This window comes from Pipistrellus hanaki, assembly GCF_964339955.1.
Source record: "Pipistrellus hanaki genome assembly, chromosome: 1".
NCBI classification, from domain to species: Eukaryota; Metazoa; Chordata; class Mammalia; order Chiroptera; family Vespertilionidae; genus Pipistrellus; species Pipistrellus hanaki.
Genome location: NC_140503.1, coordinates 148,824,800 through 148,847,659, shown reverse-complemented (window position 1 = coordinate 148,847,659; position 22,860 = coordinate 148,824,800). Strand labels below are relative to the sequence as shown.

The window sequence follows — 22,860 nt, the reverse complement described above, 5'->3', positions numbered from 1 at the left end:
AGAGTAAAGTAGGAGGGATCTCAATACCAGACTTCAAACTATATTACAAAGCCACTGTTCTCAAAACAGCCTGGTACTGGCACAAGAACAGACATATAGATCAATGGAATCGAATCGAGAACCCAGATATCAACCCAAATCACTATGCTCAACTAATATTTGACAAAGGAGGCACGAATATACAATGGAGTCAAGACAGTTTCTTCAATAAATGGTGTTGGGAAAATTGGACAGACACATGCAAAAGAATGAAACTAGATCACCAACTTTCACCATTCACAAAAATAAACTCAAAATGGATACAGGACTTAAACATCAGACGGGAAACCATAAAAATACTAGAAGCATCCACAGGCAGCAAAATCTCAGACGTATGCCAAAAGAACTTCTTCACTGATACTACCCCTAGGGCAATGGAAGCTAAAGAGAAAATAAACAAATGGGACTACAGCAAAATAAAAAGCTTTTTTACAGCAAAAGAAACCATCAACAAAACAACAAGAAAGCCCACAGTGTGGGAGAACATATTTGCAAATGATACCACTGATAAAGGTTTAATCTCCAACATCTACAAACAGCTTATACAACTAAATAAAAGGAAGATAAATAATCCAATTAAAAAATGGGCAATGGACCTAAATAGAACATTTTCAAAAGAAGACAGAAGGAAGGCCAAAAGGCACATGAAAACATGCTCAAAGTCACTAATTGTCCGAGAGATGCAAATCAAAACAACAATGCGGTACCATCTCACACCTGTCAGAATGGCCAACATCAACAAATCAACAAACGACAAGTGTTGGTGAGGTTGCGGAGAAAAAGGAACCCTCGTGCACTGCTGGTGGGAATGTAGACTGGTGCAACCACTGTGGAGAACAGTGTGGAGTTTCCTCAAAAAACTGAAAATGGAACTCCCATTTGACCCAGTAATCCCACTCCTAGGAATATATCCCAAGAAACTAGAAACACCAATCAGAAAGGATATATGCACCCCTATGTTCATAGCAGCACAATCTACAATAGCCAGAATTTGGAAACAGCCTAAGTGTCCGTCAGCAGATGATTGGATCCAAAAACTTTGGTACATCTACACAATGGAATACTATGCGGCCATAAAAAATAAGGAATTCTCATCATTTGCAGCAAACTGGATGGAACTGGAGAACATCATGCTGAGTGAAATAAGCCAATCAATGAAAGAGAAACACCACATGACCTCACTCATTTGTGGATAACAAAGAGCATTATAAACTGATGAACCAAAAGATAGATATAGAAATAGTAAATCAACAAGTAGACTGTCAAATTACAGCGGGGAGGGGAGGAAGATCTGGGGGAGATAATAGATCAACCGAAGGACTTTTATACATGCATATAAGTATAACCAATGGACACAAAACTCTGGGGAGGGAGGGGATGTGTGGGAGGGAGGGTGGGGGGCAAAAAAAAAAAATCAATAAAATATATTAAAATAAATAAATAAATAAATAAATAAATAAAAAAAAATAAACAATGTTGATATGAACATCCTAGCACATGTCTCCCTGGGTGATTTTGCAACAGTTCCTTGTACACACCTGAATAGAATTGTTGACTCTCAATTCTAATTGTTGACTCTCAATTTAAAACCCAAATCAGATCAAGCATTCAGATAAAAGAAACTAGAGAAAATTTGGGGATGGAAAAACATGTTAAACCAGATTACAGTAATGTAATCAGGAAAATCCAGAATGAGGAAAATCAAACTCTAAGAAAAAAGCCTCCTAATACGCATGTCTTCAACTTCATTTAGGTTTTGCCAATGTACTGCTCAAAATATTTGTACCAACTTATACTTCAGTAATAGTGTGTAGAGCTTACCTGAGCTTTGCACAGAAATTTGTGAGTGGACTCAAACAGAACTTGCATTTTTTACATTGAGGCGTGTAGAGAGGAATTACTTTGTCACCTAGAAAGAAAGGCCATATGTTGGATGCCTATAAACGTTACTTGTAAATGCTACCTATAAATAATTTCTACCAGATGAATCAGTGGAAAACACCATTCCTTATGGTATATATTTTATGTTCAGCAGAGTATAGATGGCAAAAACAGTTTATTACTCTATTACATTGCTGACTTCCCCTTGTATTACCTATACTTTTTCATTTTTCCCTGCTGGGCACTCAAGTAACAAGTCTGTATTGATACCATCAGGTGAACAGTCCTACCTAAGGCTCTGCTCCTTGTAGCTCTCTACATCATGACTATTATCTATTACATTTTATATGAGGAATAGGACATCCTCAAATAAAAGGAGAGGTGGACAGTGATAGGTTAGATATAGAGTCAACGACACACAATCATTGTCTTTCACTATTCGTTTTACTCCAAATAAAGAAGAAAACTAATATTATAAAGAATTCAAGTTCCATATTTTCTACATTTTATTCACTTTTAAATGGCGTCTATCCTTTGTTAACCAAGGTCCAATAATAATTAACACTTAGTATAGTAGGTGCCAGACACCATTCTAACTGCTTACTTACTAGTATATTGTCCCATCTAATTCTCAGAACAACCCTTTGAGAAGGTAGTTTTATTGTCCACTTTGGGAAGATAAATCTGTCACTGAAAAGTGACTTAACTGGCTAAGGTCACAGAGGTGGCAGAGCTGGGACTACATTGATCAGACCCCCTCAAGGATGCAAAACTATCGGGAGCAGCTGGTTTTTATGATCTTGTTTGGAATGGAAAGATACTAATATGTATACCTCAAGGTTTGGAGCATCCTAATTAAAGGAAGGAAGTCTGACAAGTGAGGATTACAGAGCCCTTATTCCAGTATTTGGTGGAATATCTGTTATGAAATATGCAGTAAATAATTTCAGTCATTGGCATGTTTCATTTTTATTTTTCAAACTTCCAGAAAGACTAACTTAGGCTAACATTGGTATATGTGTAATATTTCTCACTTAAGCTACCTATAGAATGAGCTACCTCATTCTTTAAATTCTTTATAATATTAAATTAGTTTTTTGCTTTATTTAGGGGAGGTTGTAAGTTGTCATTTGTGTGTCCATGGAAGCGTCAGTTTAATCTAACTTTGTAGCTTAGCTTTATAGCACAGTTTCCTAGTGCCATATATAATAATAAAAATGTAATATCCTAATTAGATGAGAGGTCTTCTGAATGACCTTCCGGTTTCAGCCAGCTGGCGACAGAGGGAAACCCGGGTCCTGGGTGCCGGAGGGAAGCCGATGCTGGCAGCCAGAGGAAGGAAGGCCTGCTCTTGCACAAATTTCATCCATCAGGCCTCTAGTATGTAAATGAAGTGACCATATCCCAAAATTTTACCAGACAATTCTGATTCAAGTATTCTGTCTCATTGTTAGACTGTGATAGATTGGGTTCTCACTTTTGCTTTGGAAAAGATGGTCCCTATGTAAACAGAGATCAATATAGCATGCAAAGCCAGGAATCTATCAGGAATTATCCCTGAAATATCCTGACATTCCCACTTACTGGAATGAGAAAATAAAATACCTGGTTTGCAGTTGGTCACTCCTGGCCCAACACTCTCCACAATACCTGCCCCCTCATGGCCAAGGATCACTGGGAAAAAAGCCTCCGTAAATTCAGGATGGAGAACATGGGCATCAGTATGGCACAGAGCAGTGGCGATCATCTACAAAGCAACCAGATACTTGAGTTGTTTCTGTAATTATATCATTGGGGTTGTTAAGTGGATAATTTTAGGCTAATTTTAATGTTACCAGGAGACTTACACCACTCTTAGAGCTCAAAAAAGAAATAACACTTTGGGAAAAAATATCAAACAAAAATATATTAGGATAGCTTGCCCACTGTGGCTCAGCAGAGTGGCAATCTGTAAACCAAGAGGTCAGGGTCAACTTCCAGTCAGAGCACATGCCCTGGTTGCAGGCTGGAGTTCCCCAATAGGGGGCGTGCAGGAGGCTGCGATCCATGATTCTCTCTCATCATTGAAGTTTCTCCCTCTCCCTTCCTCTCTCTGAAATCAATAATATATATTAGGATGTATTCATTTCCTTTATACCTTACTTTTCAGCCTTTTACTGTTATTAGAATATCATAAAAAGAGATAAAATTGGCAGTTACTGTCTCCAGGAAAGGAGAAATCAAAGGCAATAGGAAAAATTTAAACAAAGCCTAATAGGTAGAGGAGTGGAGAAAACACAGGTTTCAAGGCCTTGTTCAAATTTTGTTGAAATGACATGAAATAAAATAGAGGAAATTAAAATTTTATAGTTAACAGTGAGAGGTCAAGTAAAAGATTGTCTAAATTAATTACTGCTGTATCTATATTCTTCTTCAAGATTCTGCTCATGAGGGTATCCCGTTCATTCTCATGTATAAGCCCTTTCCATGGTGGTTGGAGGGAAAACATAGCCTGGGCAGCCAGCTCTGGGGAAATGGAGATGTGACCCCAACTTGCCATCGATGATCTGTCCACTCTTCGTGGGCTCTTCTCCCTGCCCACCCACTGCCTTCCCTTCATCTGCACCCAAGACCTGTGCCGCCTCGGGCAGCTCTTCAGGTTTTCCTCTCGTTTCATTTAATTCCCCCCCCACCCCCCCCAAACACACACTCTCTCTCTCTCTCTCTCTCTCTCTCTCTCTCTCTCTCTCTGGCAAGAGGAATACAAAAAGAAAACATAACTAATGGTAATCCAATGGGAATTTCTTAATCTGGTTCTTAAGGTTAATGATTAACGTTAAGGTGCTTTAGTTAAAATTTAAGCCCTTTATCAATGACTACTGATAAATAATTAATGATTTACCTTCCTGGAGATAAGGCATGTTTGTATCTGAAACTAGAGACAATCCTCCACACTGAGAACAGCAGGCAGCACTTCCCAGCCACATCACACAGGTTTGACCTGACAGAGCCAAGTCTGCACCAAGTCAGTGCCTACTGTGTGCCCTGCCCAGGGAGAGTCCCCACTCACCTGGATTCGAACTTCATGTGCCTTGGGGGGAGCTACCTCCACCTCTTCTATGCAGAGGGGCTTGTTTGCTTCCCAGGCGATGGCTGCTTTGCATTTAATAACCTGGGAGACAGAGAGGGACAGAGTGAGAGAAGAGGAGAGAGAAGGGAGAGTTTGGGATGGAGGACGGGAGGAAGGGAGACAGAAAGAGAGAATATTATGGGGGAAAATTAAAAAGCATGCTGTGCCGAAACCGGTTTGGCTCAGTGGTAGAGCGTCGGCCTGTGGACTGAAAGGTCCCAGGTTCGACTCCTGTCGGGGGCATGTACGTTGGTTGCGGGCACATCCCCGATAGGGGGTGTGCAAGAGGCAGCTGGTAGATGTTTCTCTCTCATAGACGTTTCTAGCTCTCTATCTCTCTCTCTTCCTCTCTGTGAAAAATCAATAAAATATATTTTTTAAAAAAGCATGCTGATACCATAACTTGCAGCTGGAAGTTTTATATAATTATATTATTTTATAGAAAAGGGATTAATGAAAATAAGAAACCATGATCTACGTTATAATAATTGCACTTTTTTTTTAAAGAGTAGTTTATTGATTTTTAAGAGAGGGAGAGAATCATAGATCTGAGAGTGATCAACTGCCTTTCACAGGCTCCTCTTCAGAAATCAAAAAGGCAACCCTCTGTGCACAGATGATGCGCAACCACCTGAGCCACACTGGCCTGGGTGCCCTTTTAATTTTGGAAAAGAATAAGTGCATTAAAGGTTACCTTATTATAATGCCTAGATTTCTAGGGTTTGGCCAATAAAGTATTTGTTGACTGAAGGATTTATTATTAGCTCTGAATTACCTGAGTCCACATTGCTAGAATATAGATGTGTTTTTACTTGTTTGCTACTCATGGTAGCAAATAACTTCCCTTGGACCAGAAGTTATTGATATCACCAGGGAACTTGTTAGAGCTACGAGCCCCATCTCAAATCCCCTAGTTAAGAATCATCATTTGAACAAGGTCTAGGTGACTCATAGGCACATAAAAGTTTTAGAAGAGAGGGTTAAATAATTAGTAAAATTATCAGTAGAATATAAATTAAATAAAAGATTGGACTCTGGCCGAAACCGGTTTGGCTCGGTGGATAAAGGGTCGGCCTATGGACTGAAGGGTCCCGGGTTCGATTCCGGTCGGAGGCATGTGCCTGTGGGGTGTGTGCAGGAGGCAGCTGATCGGTGGTTCTCTCTCATCGATGTTTCTAACTCTCTATCCCTCTCTCTTCTTCTCTGTGAAAAAATTAATAAAATATATTTTAAAAAAGTCTTAAAAATAAAGATTGGATTATGTAAGAATTTGGGTAAAAATGTATAAAAAGAAATTAAGTAATATTTTATAAGTTAATTTTATCAATTAAGCAGTATTCTATAATTAAATTTTAATTTATCCTCTTAACATTATATTTTTAGTTTTAAATATAAATAACATTGAAAAAACAAAAAGATAAAAACCTATAATTCTATATTCTACTGCTTCTATATCTGCTTTTGATGTGATTTTTCCCAGTCTGACAACATGAATACATATATTTTTTATCATTTTTATGCAGCTTTGAATTATATTTTAAAATATCATTAATCTTATTTACAAATGCAATATATAGTAATCAAAATACAAATAAGAAGAAAAGAAATAAAATCCACCTGTAATTTTATGAGGTAAATCCATTGAGTGAATACCAAATGGGAATTTATTATATGTGATATTTTTAATCTACTTATTAATATACTATAAATATTTTCTATATTGTTCTCTAACACTACTTTTAACAAATGCAAATTCTATTTTATGGTTAGAGCATAGTTAACCAAATCTCTCTCTCATTTTTAGCTATTATAAGTAATATTTAATTTAACACCCTTGTAGTAAGCATTATGACAAATCCACAATAATTTTCTTAGAGTACATTTCTAACATGAAGGGGGTGCTTTTGATAAACTTTAAATGGATTCCTTCCTGAGATTAGCTGAAAAGGAAGTTTTTTAGCCAAAATATACAAATAAAGAAGAACTGAACAAAAAAACAGTACAAGTACATTTACTTACTTTGCCCTTGGTGCCCATTTTTCTTTGGGAAACTTGCCTAGGAAATTTCTCTTTGATTTAAGAAGTTCTTCCACTTCTATCCAGGATGCTCTCTCTGTAACCTGGATTGAGCTGCCATTGAATAAATACCATCCCTGCTCTTTTATTCTCCAATCATTTTCCTTTTTCGTTGCTATGCATCTCTGCCCATATTTCATCATGTCATTTGTGCTGTCGTATTTCAGCTGCAAACAGCCTTTGCTCTCAGCCATTATTTGGAGAAGATTTTTTTTTAACTTTTTTACTTTTATTGCAACATATAATTTGATAGGTAAAAGTTCATTACATATACGTATGAGTTAACACAAAATTATAAAGGACATTTCCACTGCTCCAGAATTCTTCCTGTTCCCATCATTTCCCTTAACCATCCTAATAATTATTTCCTTGCATTTTTATGACTTATAATCCTCTATAAGTAGTGTATAGTTTTACTTAAAAACTTTATATGAATGAAATCTGAATGTATGTATGCTTTCATGACTTTTTTCTCAACTTTATGTTTGTCTCACCCACATTGCTTGTAGCTGTTTATTTTCATTATCATTTATTTTCCTTTTTTTTTTTTTTCTTGTGATGAATCAATGGTTGCATTGAAAAATTTCCTTAAGGAAAATTCAGGAATAATATGCAAACAGTACCCACTATTCAGGTGATGCCAACAGTTAAAATAGAAATACTTTTATTCCTGTTGGTAAAAAGCCAGTCTCTTTCAACTGTGTTGCAGCCTGGGGAGCCCTTTTCATCACTGTTGAGGAGCGGCTCCTATGGCCCTCTGGATGTGTGAGCTCATCATCCACCTCCCGATGGTTCTGGGTCTCTGGCTGTGCTCAGCAGAGTAGTCCCTGGATGCTGGTAGGCAATTACCTGGTGCCCCACCTGTCCTTATGTGGCTGTGACCACTGGTGCTGTGGGCCAGAGCTCCTCTGGAATCACACTTGCTTGGCTGTTGGTGAGAAATGAAATGTCCCAGGAAGTTTATTAAATATTCTACAATAAAATATTAGTGAAAGTCTGGAAGATATGCTTAATCATTATAATAAATTTATTCATGTCTTATAGTTCTTTTCTTACTTTTTGCTTTACTCTGAGGCTTGCTATTATTGCATGAAAGTGTTTTTTTGTGGTATTATTTTAAAACACTTAATGTATTTAGCATCTTATTCTGTCAGCGTGTTTTACTTAAATGGTCCTATAGTATTCCATTATATCTTCCAGACTTTCAGTAATATTTCATTGTAGAATAATTAAGTTTTTCTGTTATGCTTTTTGGAAATATAGTTATATTCTGCTTCCACTTCCTCACTCTCACATTCTTACCTTATTTTCAACTCTGTCTTTTAATTAAAACTGACCATCAGAGGGCAGATGCTCAATGCAGGAGCTGCCCCCAGCCCACATGCTCTGATCACCCGATGGGTACCTGCCGGCCAACCTCTCGATCCCTTCCCCTGGCTGGCAGGCTCTGATCACCCTATGAAGAACAGGAAACTGGGGGAGGGGTGGCAGCCAGTGTGGGCAGTGCCAGGCCAAGGCTGCCACCCTGCCAGTCTCACCACAGACAGAGAATGACCTGTGGGAGGGGGCGGGGCCGGCAAGTGGGTGGAAATGGTCAACCTCTTGGTTTCTCCCTCTGACTGGCAGGCTCTGATTACCCGATGGCAAACAAGGAATGGGTGGGCAGAAGGGTGGCAGTGGGGGGCAGGGCCAGCTGCTAGGGAAGATGGCTGTTATTGCAGGCCAGGCCTAGGAATCATACCCATGCATGAATTTCATGCACCAGGCCTATAGTAAAAACAATAAAAAATTCAAACAATTGGAGACTCAATAGTACACTATTAAAAATGATTGGGTTACCAAAGAGATCAAAGAAAAAATTAAAAATATCCTGGAAATGAATGATAATGAAAACGCAACAATCCAAAACCTATGAGACATAGAAAAAACAGTCCTGAAAGGGAAGTTCATAACTCTATAGGCCTACCTCAAAAAACAAGAAAAAAGTGGTAATAAATGAGCTAACTCTAGAACTTAAAGAATTAGAAAGAGAGCAAGAAGAAAAGCCCAGAATGAGCAGAAGGAAGGAGTTAATACAGATCAGAGCAGAAACAAATGACATAGAGACCAAAAAAACAAAATCAAAACAAAACAAAAGATCAATGAAACCAAGAGATAAAAAAAAGATTGGTGAAAGTCTAGCCATGCTCACCAAGAAGCAAAGAGAGGGGACCCAAATAAACAAAATTAGAAATAAAAGAGGTGGAATAACAACAGACCCCACAGAAATACAAGCTATTGTTAAAAAATACTATGAACAACTCAATTCCAACAAACTAGAAAACCTAGATGGAAATAGACATATTACTAGAAAAGTACAATCTTCTAAAACTCAACCAAGAAGAATAAAAAAATCTCAATAGGCCAATAACTAAGGAGGAAATTGAAGTAATCATCAAAAAACTTCCAGCAAACAAAAGCTAGGGGCTAGATGGCTTTATAGGGGAGTTTGCCAAACATTTAAATATGAAATAAAACCTATCCTTCTTAGACTATTCAAAAAAATTCAAGGGGAATAAATAAATAATACTAAATAATACATAGTAAAGCTCTTTCTATGAAGCCAGCATTACCCTAATTCCAAAACCAGATAAAGAGAACACAATGAAAGAGAACTCAGGCCAATATCCCTGATGAACAAAGATCCTAAAATCCTCAACAAAATTCTAGAAAACTGGATCCAGCAGTACATCAGAAAGATCATACACCATGAAACAGTGGGATTTATTACGGGGATGCAAGAATGGTACAATATCTGCAAATTCGTAAATGTAATACATCATCTAAACAAATTGAGAGACAAAAATCACATAATCATATCAATTGATGCAGAAAAGGCATTTGAAAAAAAATCCAACACCCTTCCTTGATAAAAACTCTCAGCAAAGTGGGAATAGAGGGATCATACCTCAACATAATAAAAGCCTTATATGACAAACCTACAGCCAACATCATGCACCATGGGCAAAAACTAAAACCATTTTTGCTAAGAACAAGAACAAGACAGGGATGCCCACTTTCACCACTCCTATTTGACATAGTAGTACTGGAAGTGCTAGCCATAGCAATCAGACAAGAAGAAGAAATAAAAGACATCCAAATTAGAAAAGAAGAAGTAAAATTGTCATTATTCACAGATGACATGATATTGTACATAGACAACCTTAAAAACTTTATAAAAACCTACTAGAATTTGGTAATGAAGCAGGATACAAAATTAACACTTGAAATCTATGGTTTTTTAATACACCAATAATGAACTCACAGAAAGAGAAACAAACAAACAAAAAATCTCATTTACCATTGAACAAAAAAAATATTAAGATACCTAGGAATAAATTTAACCAAGGAGGTAAAAGACCTTTACTCAGAAAATTACAGGACGCTGTAAAAAGAGCTAGAGGAAGACATAAGCAAATGGAAGAATATACCACATTCATGGATCGGTAGAATCAACATCATTAAAATGTCCATACTACCCAAAAGAATCTATAGATTCAATGCAATCCCCATTAAAACACCAATGGCATACTTCAAATATCTAGAACAAACTCTCCAAAAATTCATCTGGAACAAAATAAGACCCTGAATAGCTGCAGCAATTCTGAGAAAGAAGAACGAAGTTGGAGGGATCACAATCCCAGATATCAAACTATACAAGAAAGTCACTGTTCTTGAAACTGTCTGCTACTGGCACAAGAACAGACATATAGACCAATGGAACTGAACAGAGAACCAGAAATTGACCCAAGCCTTTATGCTCAGTTAATATTTGACAAAGGAGGCAAGACAGTCTCTTCAATAAATGATGTTGGGAAAATTGGACAGATACATGCAAAAAAGAAAGAAAGAAAGAAAGAAAGAAAGAAAGAAAGAAAGAAAGAAAGAAAGAAACTAGACCACCAACTTTCACCGTACACAAAAATAAAATAAAAATGGATAAAAGACTTAAAAGTAAGATGGGAAATCATAAAAATCTTAGAAGAACCATAGGCAGCAAAATAGCAGACATTTGTCATAGCAATATTTTTATCACACAACTCCTCGGGCAATGGAAACTAAGGAGAAAATAAACAAATGGGACTGCATCAAAATAGAAAGATTCTGCACAGCAAAAGAAACCATAAACAAAACAACAAGAAGGCCCACTGCATGGGAGAACATATTTGCCAATGTTATCTCTGATAAGGGTTTAATCTCCAAAATTTATAGGGCACTCATACAACTTAACAAAAGGAAAGATAAATAGTCCAATTGAAAAATGGGCAAAAGATGTAAATAGACACTTTCATAAGAGGACATACAGAAGACCCGGAGACATATGAAAACATGCTCAAAGTCAAGAATTATCTGAGAGATGCAAATCGAAACAACAATGAGGTACCATCTCACACCAGTCAGAATGACTATCAAAAACAAATGACTAGTGCTGGAGAGGATCCGGAGAAAAAGGAACTCCCAGGCACTGCTGGTGGGAATGCAGATTGGTGTAGCCACAATTTTTCCTCAAAAAATTAAAATTGTAACTTCCATTTGATCCAGTAATCCCACTTCTAGGAATATATCCCAAGAAAATAGAAGCATCCGTCAGAAAGGATATATGCTCCCCTATGTTCATAGCAGCACCATAGCTAAGATTTGGAATCAGCCTAAGTGCCCATCAGCAGACGAGTGGATTAAAAAATTGTGGTACATCTACACAATGGAATATTACGCTGCTGTAAAAAAGAAGGAATTCTTACCAGTTGCAAAAGCATGGATGGAATTGGAGAGCATTATGCTAAGCTAAATAAGGCAGTCGGAGAAAGATAAATATCACATGACCTCATTCATTTGTGGAATATAATGAGCAACATATACTGATGAACAAAGATAGAACCAGAGTCATAGAAGCATCAAACAGACTGTCCAATCTATGAGGGAAGATGGAGGGTGTGTGTGAAGGGTAAGGGATAAACCAAAGGACTTGTATGCATGCATGCATATGAGCATAACCAGTAGACACCGACGGGGCAGGTAGAAGGGGGGTGAAGCTATGTGCTGGTGGGTGGGAGTGGGCGGGGGGCAGTCAAGGTGGGAAAAAGACATATGTAATACTTTGAACAATAAAGAACTTAAAAGAATTTCTTCGTAGCATTGATTTTTTTTAGACCTTCTTATATAATATTTTTATGAATCCTTTCCCTTTAATTTGAACTTTAGACAGGAGTTTCTATCTGCACCTAGACATCTCTGTTTTAACAATGGTATTGATGTTCACAGAACAACCTCATCCTTCACCACTCCAGACTCCTTTCTTGGGCTCCTCCTTTTTGATACTAGCACTTCCATTTTTCCTTCTCTTTCTGAAACCTGCATTGACTTTGCGATCTATGTTGTTTACAAGCTCTGTGTATTCTACCTGTCACGTGCCTTTCATTTCCTTCTTTCTATTTTATCATCACACTGCAGTAATTCTTATTACTTCTTGCTTGCACTATCATAATAGCTCTCCTTCTGATGTTCCTATTTTCAGAGCTCCCTCTGCCAGTTCATGTTTCAAAATGGCGCTAGGATTTCCTTTCAGGTTTCCCAGTTAATGTTCTTGCCTCAACTGAAAATCCATCTTTCTCAAATGCACTCCTGCCTCTATGCTTTCATTCAAACTGTTTGCTTGATTGAAACACCTGTTACAATCTGTGCCCACTGAATCCTAACTTATGCTTAAAGCCCCTCTTTAGGCACCTATCTTGCCTTTTTCAGGCCTTCTCTTCAGATAAGATCTTTTCCCTCCTTGAATCCCATAGCACTCATTATATTTGTACCCCTCTCACTGCTCACACATAGATAGACCTCCTAAACTCACCTAAAGCAACACTTACTCTGTTTCATGCTCTATGTTCTTGTGTCCCTTTTGCACACCTCCCCCAAAGCCTCCTTAATTGTAAAGGTTGCATTTTACTTAGTTTCAAGTCCTGCAGAATGTACTTCCAAATCCTAAAAATTATTAGGTGCTTATTACTGCCGATTTAATTGAATCTTTACCTTGGAAATACCATAGCCGTTAACACACTTTTCTGAATGCTTGGTGTTGACCTTCTTCTGGTGATTGGTAGGCCCATTTATGAAACTCAAATTAGAATTCAGAGTTTAGACAATTCAGTTGGCTATTGGGAAATCAAAAGAATGAATGTGATTTTTTCTCTTCTCTGTCTCTCTCTGACACTCCCTGTTTCTCTCTCTCTCTCTCTCTCTCTCTCTCTCTCTCTCTCTCTCTCTCTCTCTCTCTGAAAGAACAAGAAAGAGAGAGAAAAGTTAATGACTTAAAGACAAAACAACCTCTCCCATGAAGAGACATGGATGAATATTGGCATATTCTACTTTTATAATTTTTATGTTCCATGTATGTTTGTTTTATGTGTGTATTAATTGTCACATGGTTATCTTTGTTAGTTTATAGGTTGTATAAGGGTGCTATGTCAATATCATTGGTTCAACTGCTTAGTATTAATTGAATTTTTTGTGTTCAAGATTTTAGATTAAATTGTTATATTACTAATGTTTGTCTTAAACATCACAGAGAGGATTGGGTGATATGATATTTATGAGTCAGTAAAAATATATTACTGCTAGTAGAAAAAAGGTATGTCTACTTTGGTGGATATCACCTTACACAGAGAGCCATTTAAAGTACACTTTACTTTGTATTGCAAAACCTATAGAATTACATGAGGTTTCAGATCCCAGTTGAGTTGGCTTTAGACAGATATTTAACTATGAATATATTGGAGTATATTATGGAATCTAAAAGCAAGGGTAAGATCGATCTTAGGAAGGAACTGGACCTGGACACTAGACCTCCACCAGAATTTCATTTTTCTTCTTCATTCCTTTTGCTGAAGGCTGGCTTTGTTTCAGTCTTTGTTCATGTGGTTGAAATTATTTTCCCAGGTTGACTATTTCTCCAGGTCACAGACTCTTAGGAAGGAACAGAATCAACATACTTTCTTTGGTCTAGATTCCAAATTCCCAGGAGTTTCGTGATCACACCTGGCCCATCAATAAAGAGGACTCTTAGGAGCTTATAAAATTAAGAAATAAACAGGTCCCAGTGAGGAGGTGAGCTTAATAGACAATCTCACAGATATTCATTCTACTGAGTTGATTTATGCAAATTGCTTAAGAAATTTTAATTCCTGTATTTATATGTGGACAAGATTTCTCTTTATATCACAAAGTCAATGACATTTTCTTGTGTAGGAGGATAGTCAAACTAGTACTCCATGGGTTCTGTTGTTTGCTAGCATTCTCTTTTCATTTTGCCAGTACAATTAGCTGCTATTTTATTTTCATTTACATAATATACTAGAGGCCCAGTGCACAAAATTTGTGCACTGGGGATGTGTCCCTCAGTCTAGCCTGCACCCTTTCCAATCTGCGACCCCCTCAGGGGATGTCCGACTGCCAGATTAGCAGGATCAGGCCTAAACCAGCAGTTGGACAACCCTCTCACAATCTGGGACTGCTGGCTCCTAACCACTCATCTGCCTGGCTGCCTGATTGCCCCTAACCACTCTGCCTGTCAGCCTGATCACCCCTAACCACTCTCCTGCTGGCCTGATTGATACCTAACTGCTCCCCTGCCGGCCTGATCTTCCCTTCCCAACCCCCAACTGCCTTCTCCTGCCAGCCCAATCACCCTCAACTGTCCTCTTCTGTAGGCCTAGTCACCCCGAACTGCCTCCCCTGCAGGCCTGGTTCCCCCCCAACTACCTCCTCTGCAGGCCTGGTCATGCCCAACTGTCCTTCCCTGAAGGCCTGGTTGCCTCTAACTGCCTTCCCCTGCTGACCATCTTGTGACAATGTGGGGTGGCCATCTTGTGATGATGTGGGGGTGACCATCTTGTGGTGGCCATCTTGTGACAATGTGGGGGCAGATGTCTTGTCACGTGATGGTGTTAGGGTCAATTTGCATATCACCTCTTCATTGTATAGGATGTTCATTGTAGAATACTGGAAAATGTACAATACATAAGCAAGAAGAAAATAATGTAACCCACAATTTACCACTCAAAGATGAATATATCAATAGTTTACATTTTGGTCTTTATCATTCCAGACGTCTTAATGCACATTATAAATGTTCACAGACACACTTATTTTTCTTAAAAAATTAGATGTTATTACAAATGCTATTTAATACAATTTCTTTTCTTTTTTCTTAAATTCTTTAAAAAATTTGTTTTATTTATTTATTTTTTATTTTATTGATTTCAGAGAGGAAGGGAGAGGGAGAGAGAGATAGAAACATCAATGATGAGAGAATCATTGATCAGCTGCCTCCTGTACTGGGGATCAAGCCTATAAACCCAGGCATGTGCCCTTGAACAGAATTGAACCCTTCAGTCTGCAGGCCAAAGCTCTATCCACTGAACCAAACCAGTTAGGGCTTTTCTTAAATTCTTTACTGTTTAAAAGTATTACATATGTCTTTTTTTTCCTGATTGACTTCTCCCTGGCCACTCTCAACCCCCAGCACATGTCCTTACCCCCTACTGTGTGTGTCTATGGGTTAGGCTTATATGCATACAAATCCTTTGGTTGATCTCTTATCACCACCACCTCTCTGCTTTCCCTCTGAGGTTTGACAATCTGCTTGATGCTTCTATGCCTCTGGATCTATTTTTGTTCATCAGTTTATGTTGTTCATTATATTCCACATATGAGTGCAATCATGTGATATTTATCTTTCTCTGACTGGCTTATTTCGCTTAGCATAATGCTCTCTAGGTCCATCCATGCTGTTACAAATGGTAAGAGTTCTTTATTTTTTATAGTAGTATAGTGTTCTATTATGTAGATGTACCACCATTTAAAAAAATATATTTTATTGATTTTTTACAGAGAGGAAGAGAGAGTGACAGAGAGTTAGAAACATCGATGAGAGAGAATCATCGATCAGTTGCCTCTTGCACACTCCCCACCAGGGATGTGCCCACAACCAAGGTACACGCCCTTGACCGGAATTGAACCCGGGACCTTTCAGTCCCAGGCCGACGCTCTATCCAAACCGGTGTCGGCTGTACCACCATTTTTTAATCTACTTATCTGCTGATAGGCTGTTTCCAAATCTTAGCTATGGTAAATTGTGCTGCTATGAACATAGGGGTGCATATATCCTTTATGATTAATGTTTCTGCTTCATTGGAATATATTCCTAGAAGTGGGATTACTGGGTCAAATGGAAGTTCCATTTTTAAATTTTATTTATTTATTTATTTATTTATTCATTCATTCATTCATTTATATATTTTATTGAATTTTAAAGAGAGGAAGGGAGAGGGATAGAGAGCTTGAAACATTGATGAGAGAGAAATATCAACCAACTGCCTCCTGCACACCCCCTACCAGGGATGTGCACACAACCAAGGTACATGCCCTTGACCGGAATTGAACCTGGGATCTTTCAGTCTATAGGTGGATGCTCTATCCCCTGAGCCAAACTGATTTCAGCATTTTTTTAAATTTTTGATTAAATGCCATACTCTTCTCCACAGTGGCTGCACCAGTCTGCATGAGGGTTCCTTTTTCTCTGCATCCTCTCCAGCATTTGTTGTTTATTGATTTGTTGATGATAGCCATTCTAACAGGTGTGAGATGATACCCCATTGTCGTTTTGATTTGCATCTCTCAGATGATTAGTGACTTTGACCATTTTTTTTTTTTTTAATATGTCTCTTAGCCTTCTCTAAGTCCTCTTTAGAAAAGTGTCTATTTAGGTCTTTGCCCATTTTTTGAACGGATTGTTTATCTTCCTTCATTTTTTATCAAAATATTTATAGAGGGGTTAATAAAATGTGAATGAACAATACCTCTGAAGAATCAAAGGGAAAGCGCTTGTCCTAATTTCCTGAAACTGCAGGTCTGTATCTGTCTGCCCTTGTGTCCACCTAAAATATTTATCGAGGTAATTACAAACACCCAGACAAACTCCACCTCACTCCTGGAGCTAGTTTCCTTTTAAAAACCATCCTACCAAATCTACATTACATGGTTTGGACTTCTGGAGAAATTCCCACTGTTCCAGTTGAAGCTTCACCAGAGTTTTAAGATGAGGGCAGCAGAGTCTAATATCAAACTATATTTAATTTGTGGGATAGCAGCAGGACAATTTGTGGGGTTGCGGCTTTCGGGTCCCAGATCTAGAGTGGGGCTAGGTCCAGGTCCTCTATGTTGGTTCTCCTGGATGACATTTCTGCTAGTTTGAACACTAATCACATCTTTGTGGTGTGTGTGTGTGTGTGTGTGTGTGTGTGTGTGTGTGTGTGTTTTAAGCCTTTGGACTGATTTTGTCATGTGTATACAACATACAGCTATATTTCAAAGATAAACATTAATTCTTGAGAATTTGTGGCCTAACATTATATTGAGGAGAGAAAAAGAGGACACAATTTCTAGCTTCATAATTAGCATAAGGCCACCAGCCAGCCTCCACTGTCTTTACACTGAGTGGAGTTCTCCTTTGGGCCAGGTCAGAGTAGTAATAATAGTCATTTGACCCTTCAGTGGCAGTTCTCGGGTTTCTAGGAAGTCTTTGATGTGTCTGTGCAAATTTAAGAACTCCATTAAATTTCTAGCCAAAGGAACTTTGTCCTCACAGTCTCCAGTGGGGAAAAGAAAAGGGAAGCCTTATTCTGATTGATCAATTGGTTTTATTGGAGCAGTTTGTTCCTGTTTTAATTTTGGTTAGCTATTTATTATTAACTAGAGGCCAGGTGTACAAAATTTGTGCACGTATGTGTGTGTGTGTGTGTGTGTGTATGTGTGTGTGTGTGTGTGTGTGTGTGTCCCTCAGACCAGCCTGCACCCTCTCCAATCTGGGACCCCTCGAGGATTGTCCGACTGCCCGTGTAGGCCCGATCCCATTGTACAGTGGGGATTTCTCCAGAATTGTGAGAGGCAGTTGGGATCTAGCCTCTCACAATCCATGATGGCTAGGTCCCAACTGCTTGCCTGCCTGCCTGATTTCCCCTAACTGCTTCTGCCTGCCAGTCTCATCATCCCCTAACCACTCACCTGCCAGTCTGGTGGATGCCTAACTGCTCCCCTGCTGGCCTGATTGCCCCTAACTGCCCTTCCCAGCAGGGCTGATCACCCCCAACTGCCCTCCCCTGCTGGCCTGATCACCCACAACTGCCCTTTCCTGATGGCCATCTTATGGCAGCCATCTTGTGTCCATATGGGGGCAGCCATCTTTGGCCACATGGGGGAGACCATCTTGTGTGTTGGAGTGATGGTCAATTTACATATTAATCTTTTATTAGATAGGACTGAGGCCCTGACCTCCACCACATCAGCCCCCCCCGCAGCCCATAGCCACAAGATGGTGGCACCCAGATCCCTCAGCCCAGCCTGCCCCTTCTCACAGTCTGGGAGCCCTCAGGGGTGGAAGGCAACCAGGCAATCAGGGGAAGGTGAAGACTCCATCACACCTCTGCTGCCAATGCCTGCAGCACAAGCCTCAGGTAGCCCTATTTACCTGAGCCTCAGGTGGTCCTAGGTGGTTGGGCAGCTGATATCCGAGGCTTGCCTGCACCTCGGGCTGGCTCTGGGCATCTGGGGGCTGAGGGTGGGTCCAACTACACTGTGCACCTGACCTCCCTCCTCCCCAAGGCTGGGCTGAAAGAACTGGGGGGCTCTGGCAGGGCTGAGGGGACTGGGTGCCACCACCTTGTGGCTATGGGCTGGGGGGGCCTGATGCGGCGGAGGCTAGACATGGCGGGGATCTCCCTTTTCCGCATCCCGCATGGAAAGAGAGATGATCGAACTGGTTCTAAGTGGAGGCAGCCAGGGATTGAGAAATAATAGAAATAAACAGAGAAGACACAGAGATAGATTTTAAGCTGGGAGCTGGGTGGGCTGCCATACTGTCTGCTGGAGAGGCAGGAAGACGATGATGATGACCCTTCTCAGCACATCTATTTTGTACCCCCAATATCAGGAAGTAACACCAACTTATTTGCATTCTTAAGTAGGCCCTAGCATGCCTGGATTTACATATCTAGTTCCCCCCCACCTCCCCGCCGACACCTGGGCTGATATGAAGGCCAAGCTGACAACATGTCTGCCATCTTGGGGAAACATGTTCCCAAGGCATGGCTCTGCCTATGCCTTGAGTTCAGCTGACGATAATTAAGGAAAATGCCCATGTGTCTTCCCAGGCAGCTTTTGACAATGGGCGTTGCCATCTTTGTGAGGATCAATTTCATGTTCCTTCTTTATTAGATAGGATTAATATAAAACTGTTTGGTTTCCTCATTTAATGGGAAGAAACTAACCCATGTGGGGTGCCTAGTGAATATCAGGGACTTTGTACACTTATTGATTCAGTTCTCACGACAACCCCGTGAGGTAGATATCATGTTTCCTGTTAATAAATAAGGTACATAACTGCCTTACTTGATATTATTGACTTCTTAGTTAGGGGAGCAGGGATTAAATTGGAGGTTTGTTTGATTATAAATTCATGTGTGTTTTTTTTTCAGTTCAGCTGCTGGTCTGGAACATTTTAGGTTGTTTGATAAAATTTGGGCTCTATAGCTTCTCTTCTCTTACCATTTCCTGTAAATTGAATTTGCCTTCTAGGATACTATTCTTTTCCTTTTTATTGCTGTAAAGGTAATAAGTACTAAATGGAATTGCTACTCTAAGTGTTAGATAGAAAAAAAGAATTTTTTCATCTTTACATGAGTGTTTAAGATAACAATTCATAATAATGTATAATTATTTTAACATTGGGACCCTAGGCATATATAACTCTGAATTTTCAGATTTTAGTGTAGACATCTCTTATTGAAGGTACCGCTTCCTAAGTCTCTTAGATGGGGTTAGGGCCCCTTGTGGTACACTCTCAAAGCCTTCTATACTTTTCTTTCACATAACTTTAAAATATTTATGTTTATTGTTGAGGTTATTACATATGACACTCATTTCCCCCCTTTACTCCTTCCACCCAATTCCCATCCTACCCTAGGTCTTCTATTACCTGTGTCCAGGGATTAAGCATATATACATATAAGTTTTTTGATTATTCTCTGCCCACTCTCCCTCTTTTACCCTTCCCTCTGATATTAATCAGTCTGTGCCATGCATCCATGCCACTGGGCCTATTTTGTTTGTTCATTAGTTTCTACATATAAGTGAGCTCATGAGATATTTGACTGGCTTATTTCACTTGCATAATACTCTCCAGGTCCCTTCATGCTGTCTCAAAGGGTGAGATATCCATTTTTTTTTTTTTTTTTAACAACTGCATTATATTTTATTGTGTAGATGTATCAGGTTTTTTTTTTAAATTATTTATTTATTTATTTATTAATCTCCTGATGGGCACTTAGGACATTTCAAGAGCTTAGCTATTGTAAATAACACTGCTATGACATAGTGGTACATACATTCTTTCTGGTTGGTGTTTTGGGAATCTTAGGATATATTCCTAGAAGTGGGGTAATTGAGTCAAATAGCAGTTCAATTTTTAATTTTTTTGAGGAAATTCCATACTGTTTTTCACAGTGGCTGTACCAGTCTGCATTCCTACCAGCAGTGTACTAGGGTTCCCTTTTTCCCACATTCTTGCCAGTGAGAGGGCAGGGGGGGGGGCGAGGATGGGCTCCTGACTCCACTGTGGGGCAGGGTGGAGTTATCCTCCATTCTGTAATTGAACCCTAGCCCTCACCCAACCAATCAGGGTTAGCTGAGGCAGTGACATCACCACCGACTGGAGTAAAACCCCTGGACTGGGTGAAATTCGCTCTCTTCCGCCATGCTGCCAGTGTGAGTGGGACAGAGCCCATGCTAGCATGGAAAAGGCTCTTTTGTTTATTGCATCGGACTCGGCTCCCTGGTGGTCCTTGGGGATCACGAAGTCTGGGCGTAACACCAGTACTTGTTGTTTGTTGATTTATTGATGGTAGCCATTCTGACAGGTGTGAGGTGGTTCTTCATTGTTGTTTTAATTTGAATCTCTCTGATGATTAGTGACTTTGAGCACTTTTCCATATGTCTTTTGGCCATCTGTATGTCCTTTTTGGAGAAGTGTTAATTTAAGTTTTTTCCCAAGTATATTAAATTTTTATTGTTGTTGCAATGGTAAATTTTTATTGTTGTTGCAATGGGATTGTTTTTAGTTTCTCTCTCAGAGAGATCTTTATTGGTGTATAAAAATGTCATTTCTTTCTGGACATTAAATTTGTATTCTGCTACTTTGCCGAATTAATTTAATAAATATAGTAATTTTTTTGGTGAAATCTTTAGGGTTGTCTAGGTACAATATCATGCCATCTGAGAATAATGACAGAGAATGAGAGAGAGAGAGAGAGAGAGAGAGAGAGAGAGAGAGAGAGAGAGAACACTGTCAAAGAAGGGAATCAGAAAGGCATGGGCATGCTCCAGAATGAGTGAACCATGCAGGTCCTTCCTCTGAAGGGTTGTTTTTCTGGAGACTTCAGGGGAATATTCATCAGCTTTCCAGGTATTCTCCTCAGGATCCTGTTCTCCACTGATTGGTCAGTGTCAGGGCAGGAGGTCATTAGTCAATGCTAAGCCCTGCCTGGCCTTGCTGCTTTTCTGGGCCTAGAGCTGAAACACAGCTGAGGCCTAGATATTTTCTCTAGTTGAATCAACTCTGTCTCTGTGGTCAACAGACTGGAGGCTTTGTTCCTAAGGTTATTTGAGGTGGGCCAGAACCCCATTGTTCTTAAGGCTTAAGGCTTAATGCTTAAGGCAGTGATTGTGTAAGGGCTTGTATGGAAGTTCTATGAGGCTATTCTCCTGCCTTTGGTTCTTCTAAGTGGGTGTACTCATGACCAGTGATATGCCAGGGGAGGAAAGGTCAGCAGAAGGTCTGAACCACATGACCAGTGATATGAAAGGTCAGCGGATCTAAGCCACAAGACCAGTGATATGCTATGGGAGGAAAGGTCAACCTGGGGTGGGGGTCCCAGCCCAGTTTTACCTGTTGCTAGGCAACTGGAGCTATCTGCCTAGGTGACAGATACCTGGCCTTTTGTTCTACTCTGCTCATGTTAGTCTAACTGCCTAGTATATCACCACCCTCCTCAGCCAAAGTTTCAGGGAAGTTTATATTCTCTCAGAGGTCAATATGTGGTAAACATTTTTTAACAAAAGTGGTGGGTTTCAGAAATTATGCTAAACTAAGTATAGTCTTCGTTACTCTGATCCAAATGACTGTATATCCTATCCTTAAACTGTTCATGTCGCATCTCTGAGTGTCATAGTTTGAACACCTTCATTTTGTTTTTCCTTTGAGTCTTATTGTCTGTTAAATCTTATAGCTAAAAAATTTTTACATTACTTTATTGTAAGTACATTGCTTTTTTCACTTTTAGTTGCCTATAGAGAATAGATTACTTAGTGCAAATTACAGATCATTAAACTTTGTAAAGCTCTAAACATTATATGTTGTAATAATTATCAAAGATGAAAAGGGCTATTATCTAATAAAGATGGAAATTTGAGAGTATAGGTGTGTTTATCTTCATTACACATTACGTATATAGCTTCTAATATCCTACTACTGTGATTATAGTTTACAGAGGTAAAGTGGGGCTAAATGAAAAGAAATGAACAGATGTTAAAAAGGAAATTATTTAGCAGCTTATTAAAGAAGAGTAGCTCGTAGTTTATTGGAACTCAGAAATTATATAATAGCACTACAT

At 39.2% G+C, this 22,860-nt stretch overlaps 1 protein-coding gene across 1 annotated transcript in view; it reads right to left on the bottom strand.

The window, feature by feature from the left end:
• The window catches only part of LOC311621063 (uncharacterized protein), an 82,333-nt gene that overhangs the window by 19,989 nt on the left and 39,484 nt on the right, over positions 1 to 22,860 (bottom strand). The window contains exons 10-12 of the mRNA XM_084880838.1: positions 4,970 to 5,224; positions 3,526 to 3,667; positions 1,861 to 1,948 (exon numbers count right to left, since the gene is read on the bottom strand). Coding sequence (XP_084736964.1) covers positions 1,861 to 1,948; positions 3,526 to 3,667; positions 4,970 to 5,224 — 485 coding nt within the window. The remainder of the gene's footprint in view (positions 1 to 1,860; positions 1,949 to 3,525; positions 3,668 to 4,969; positions 5,225 to 22,860) is intronic.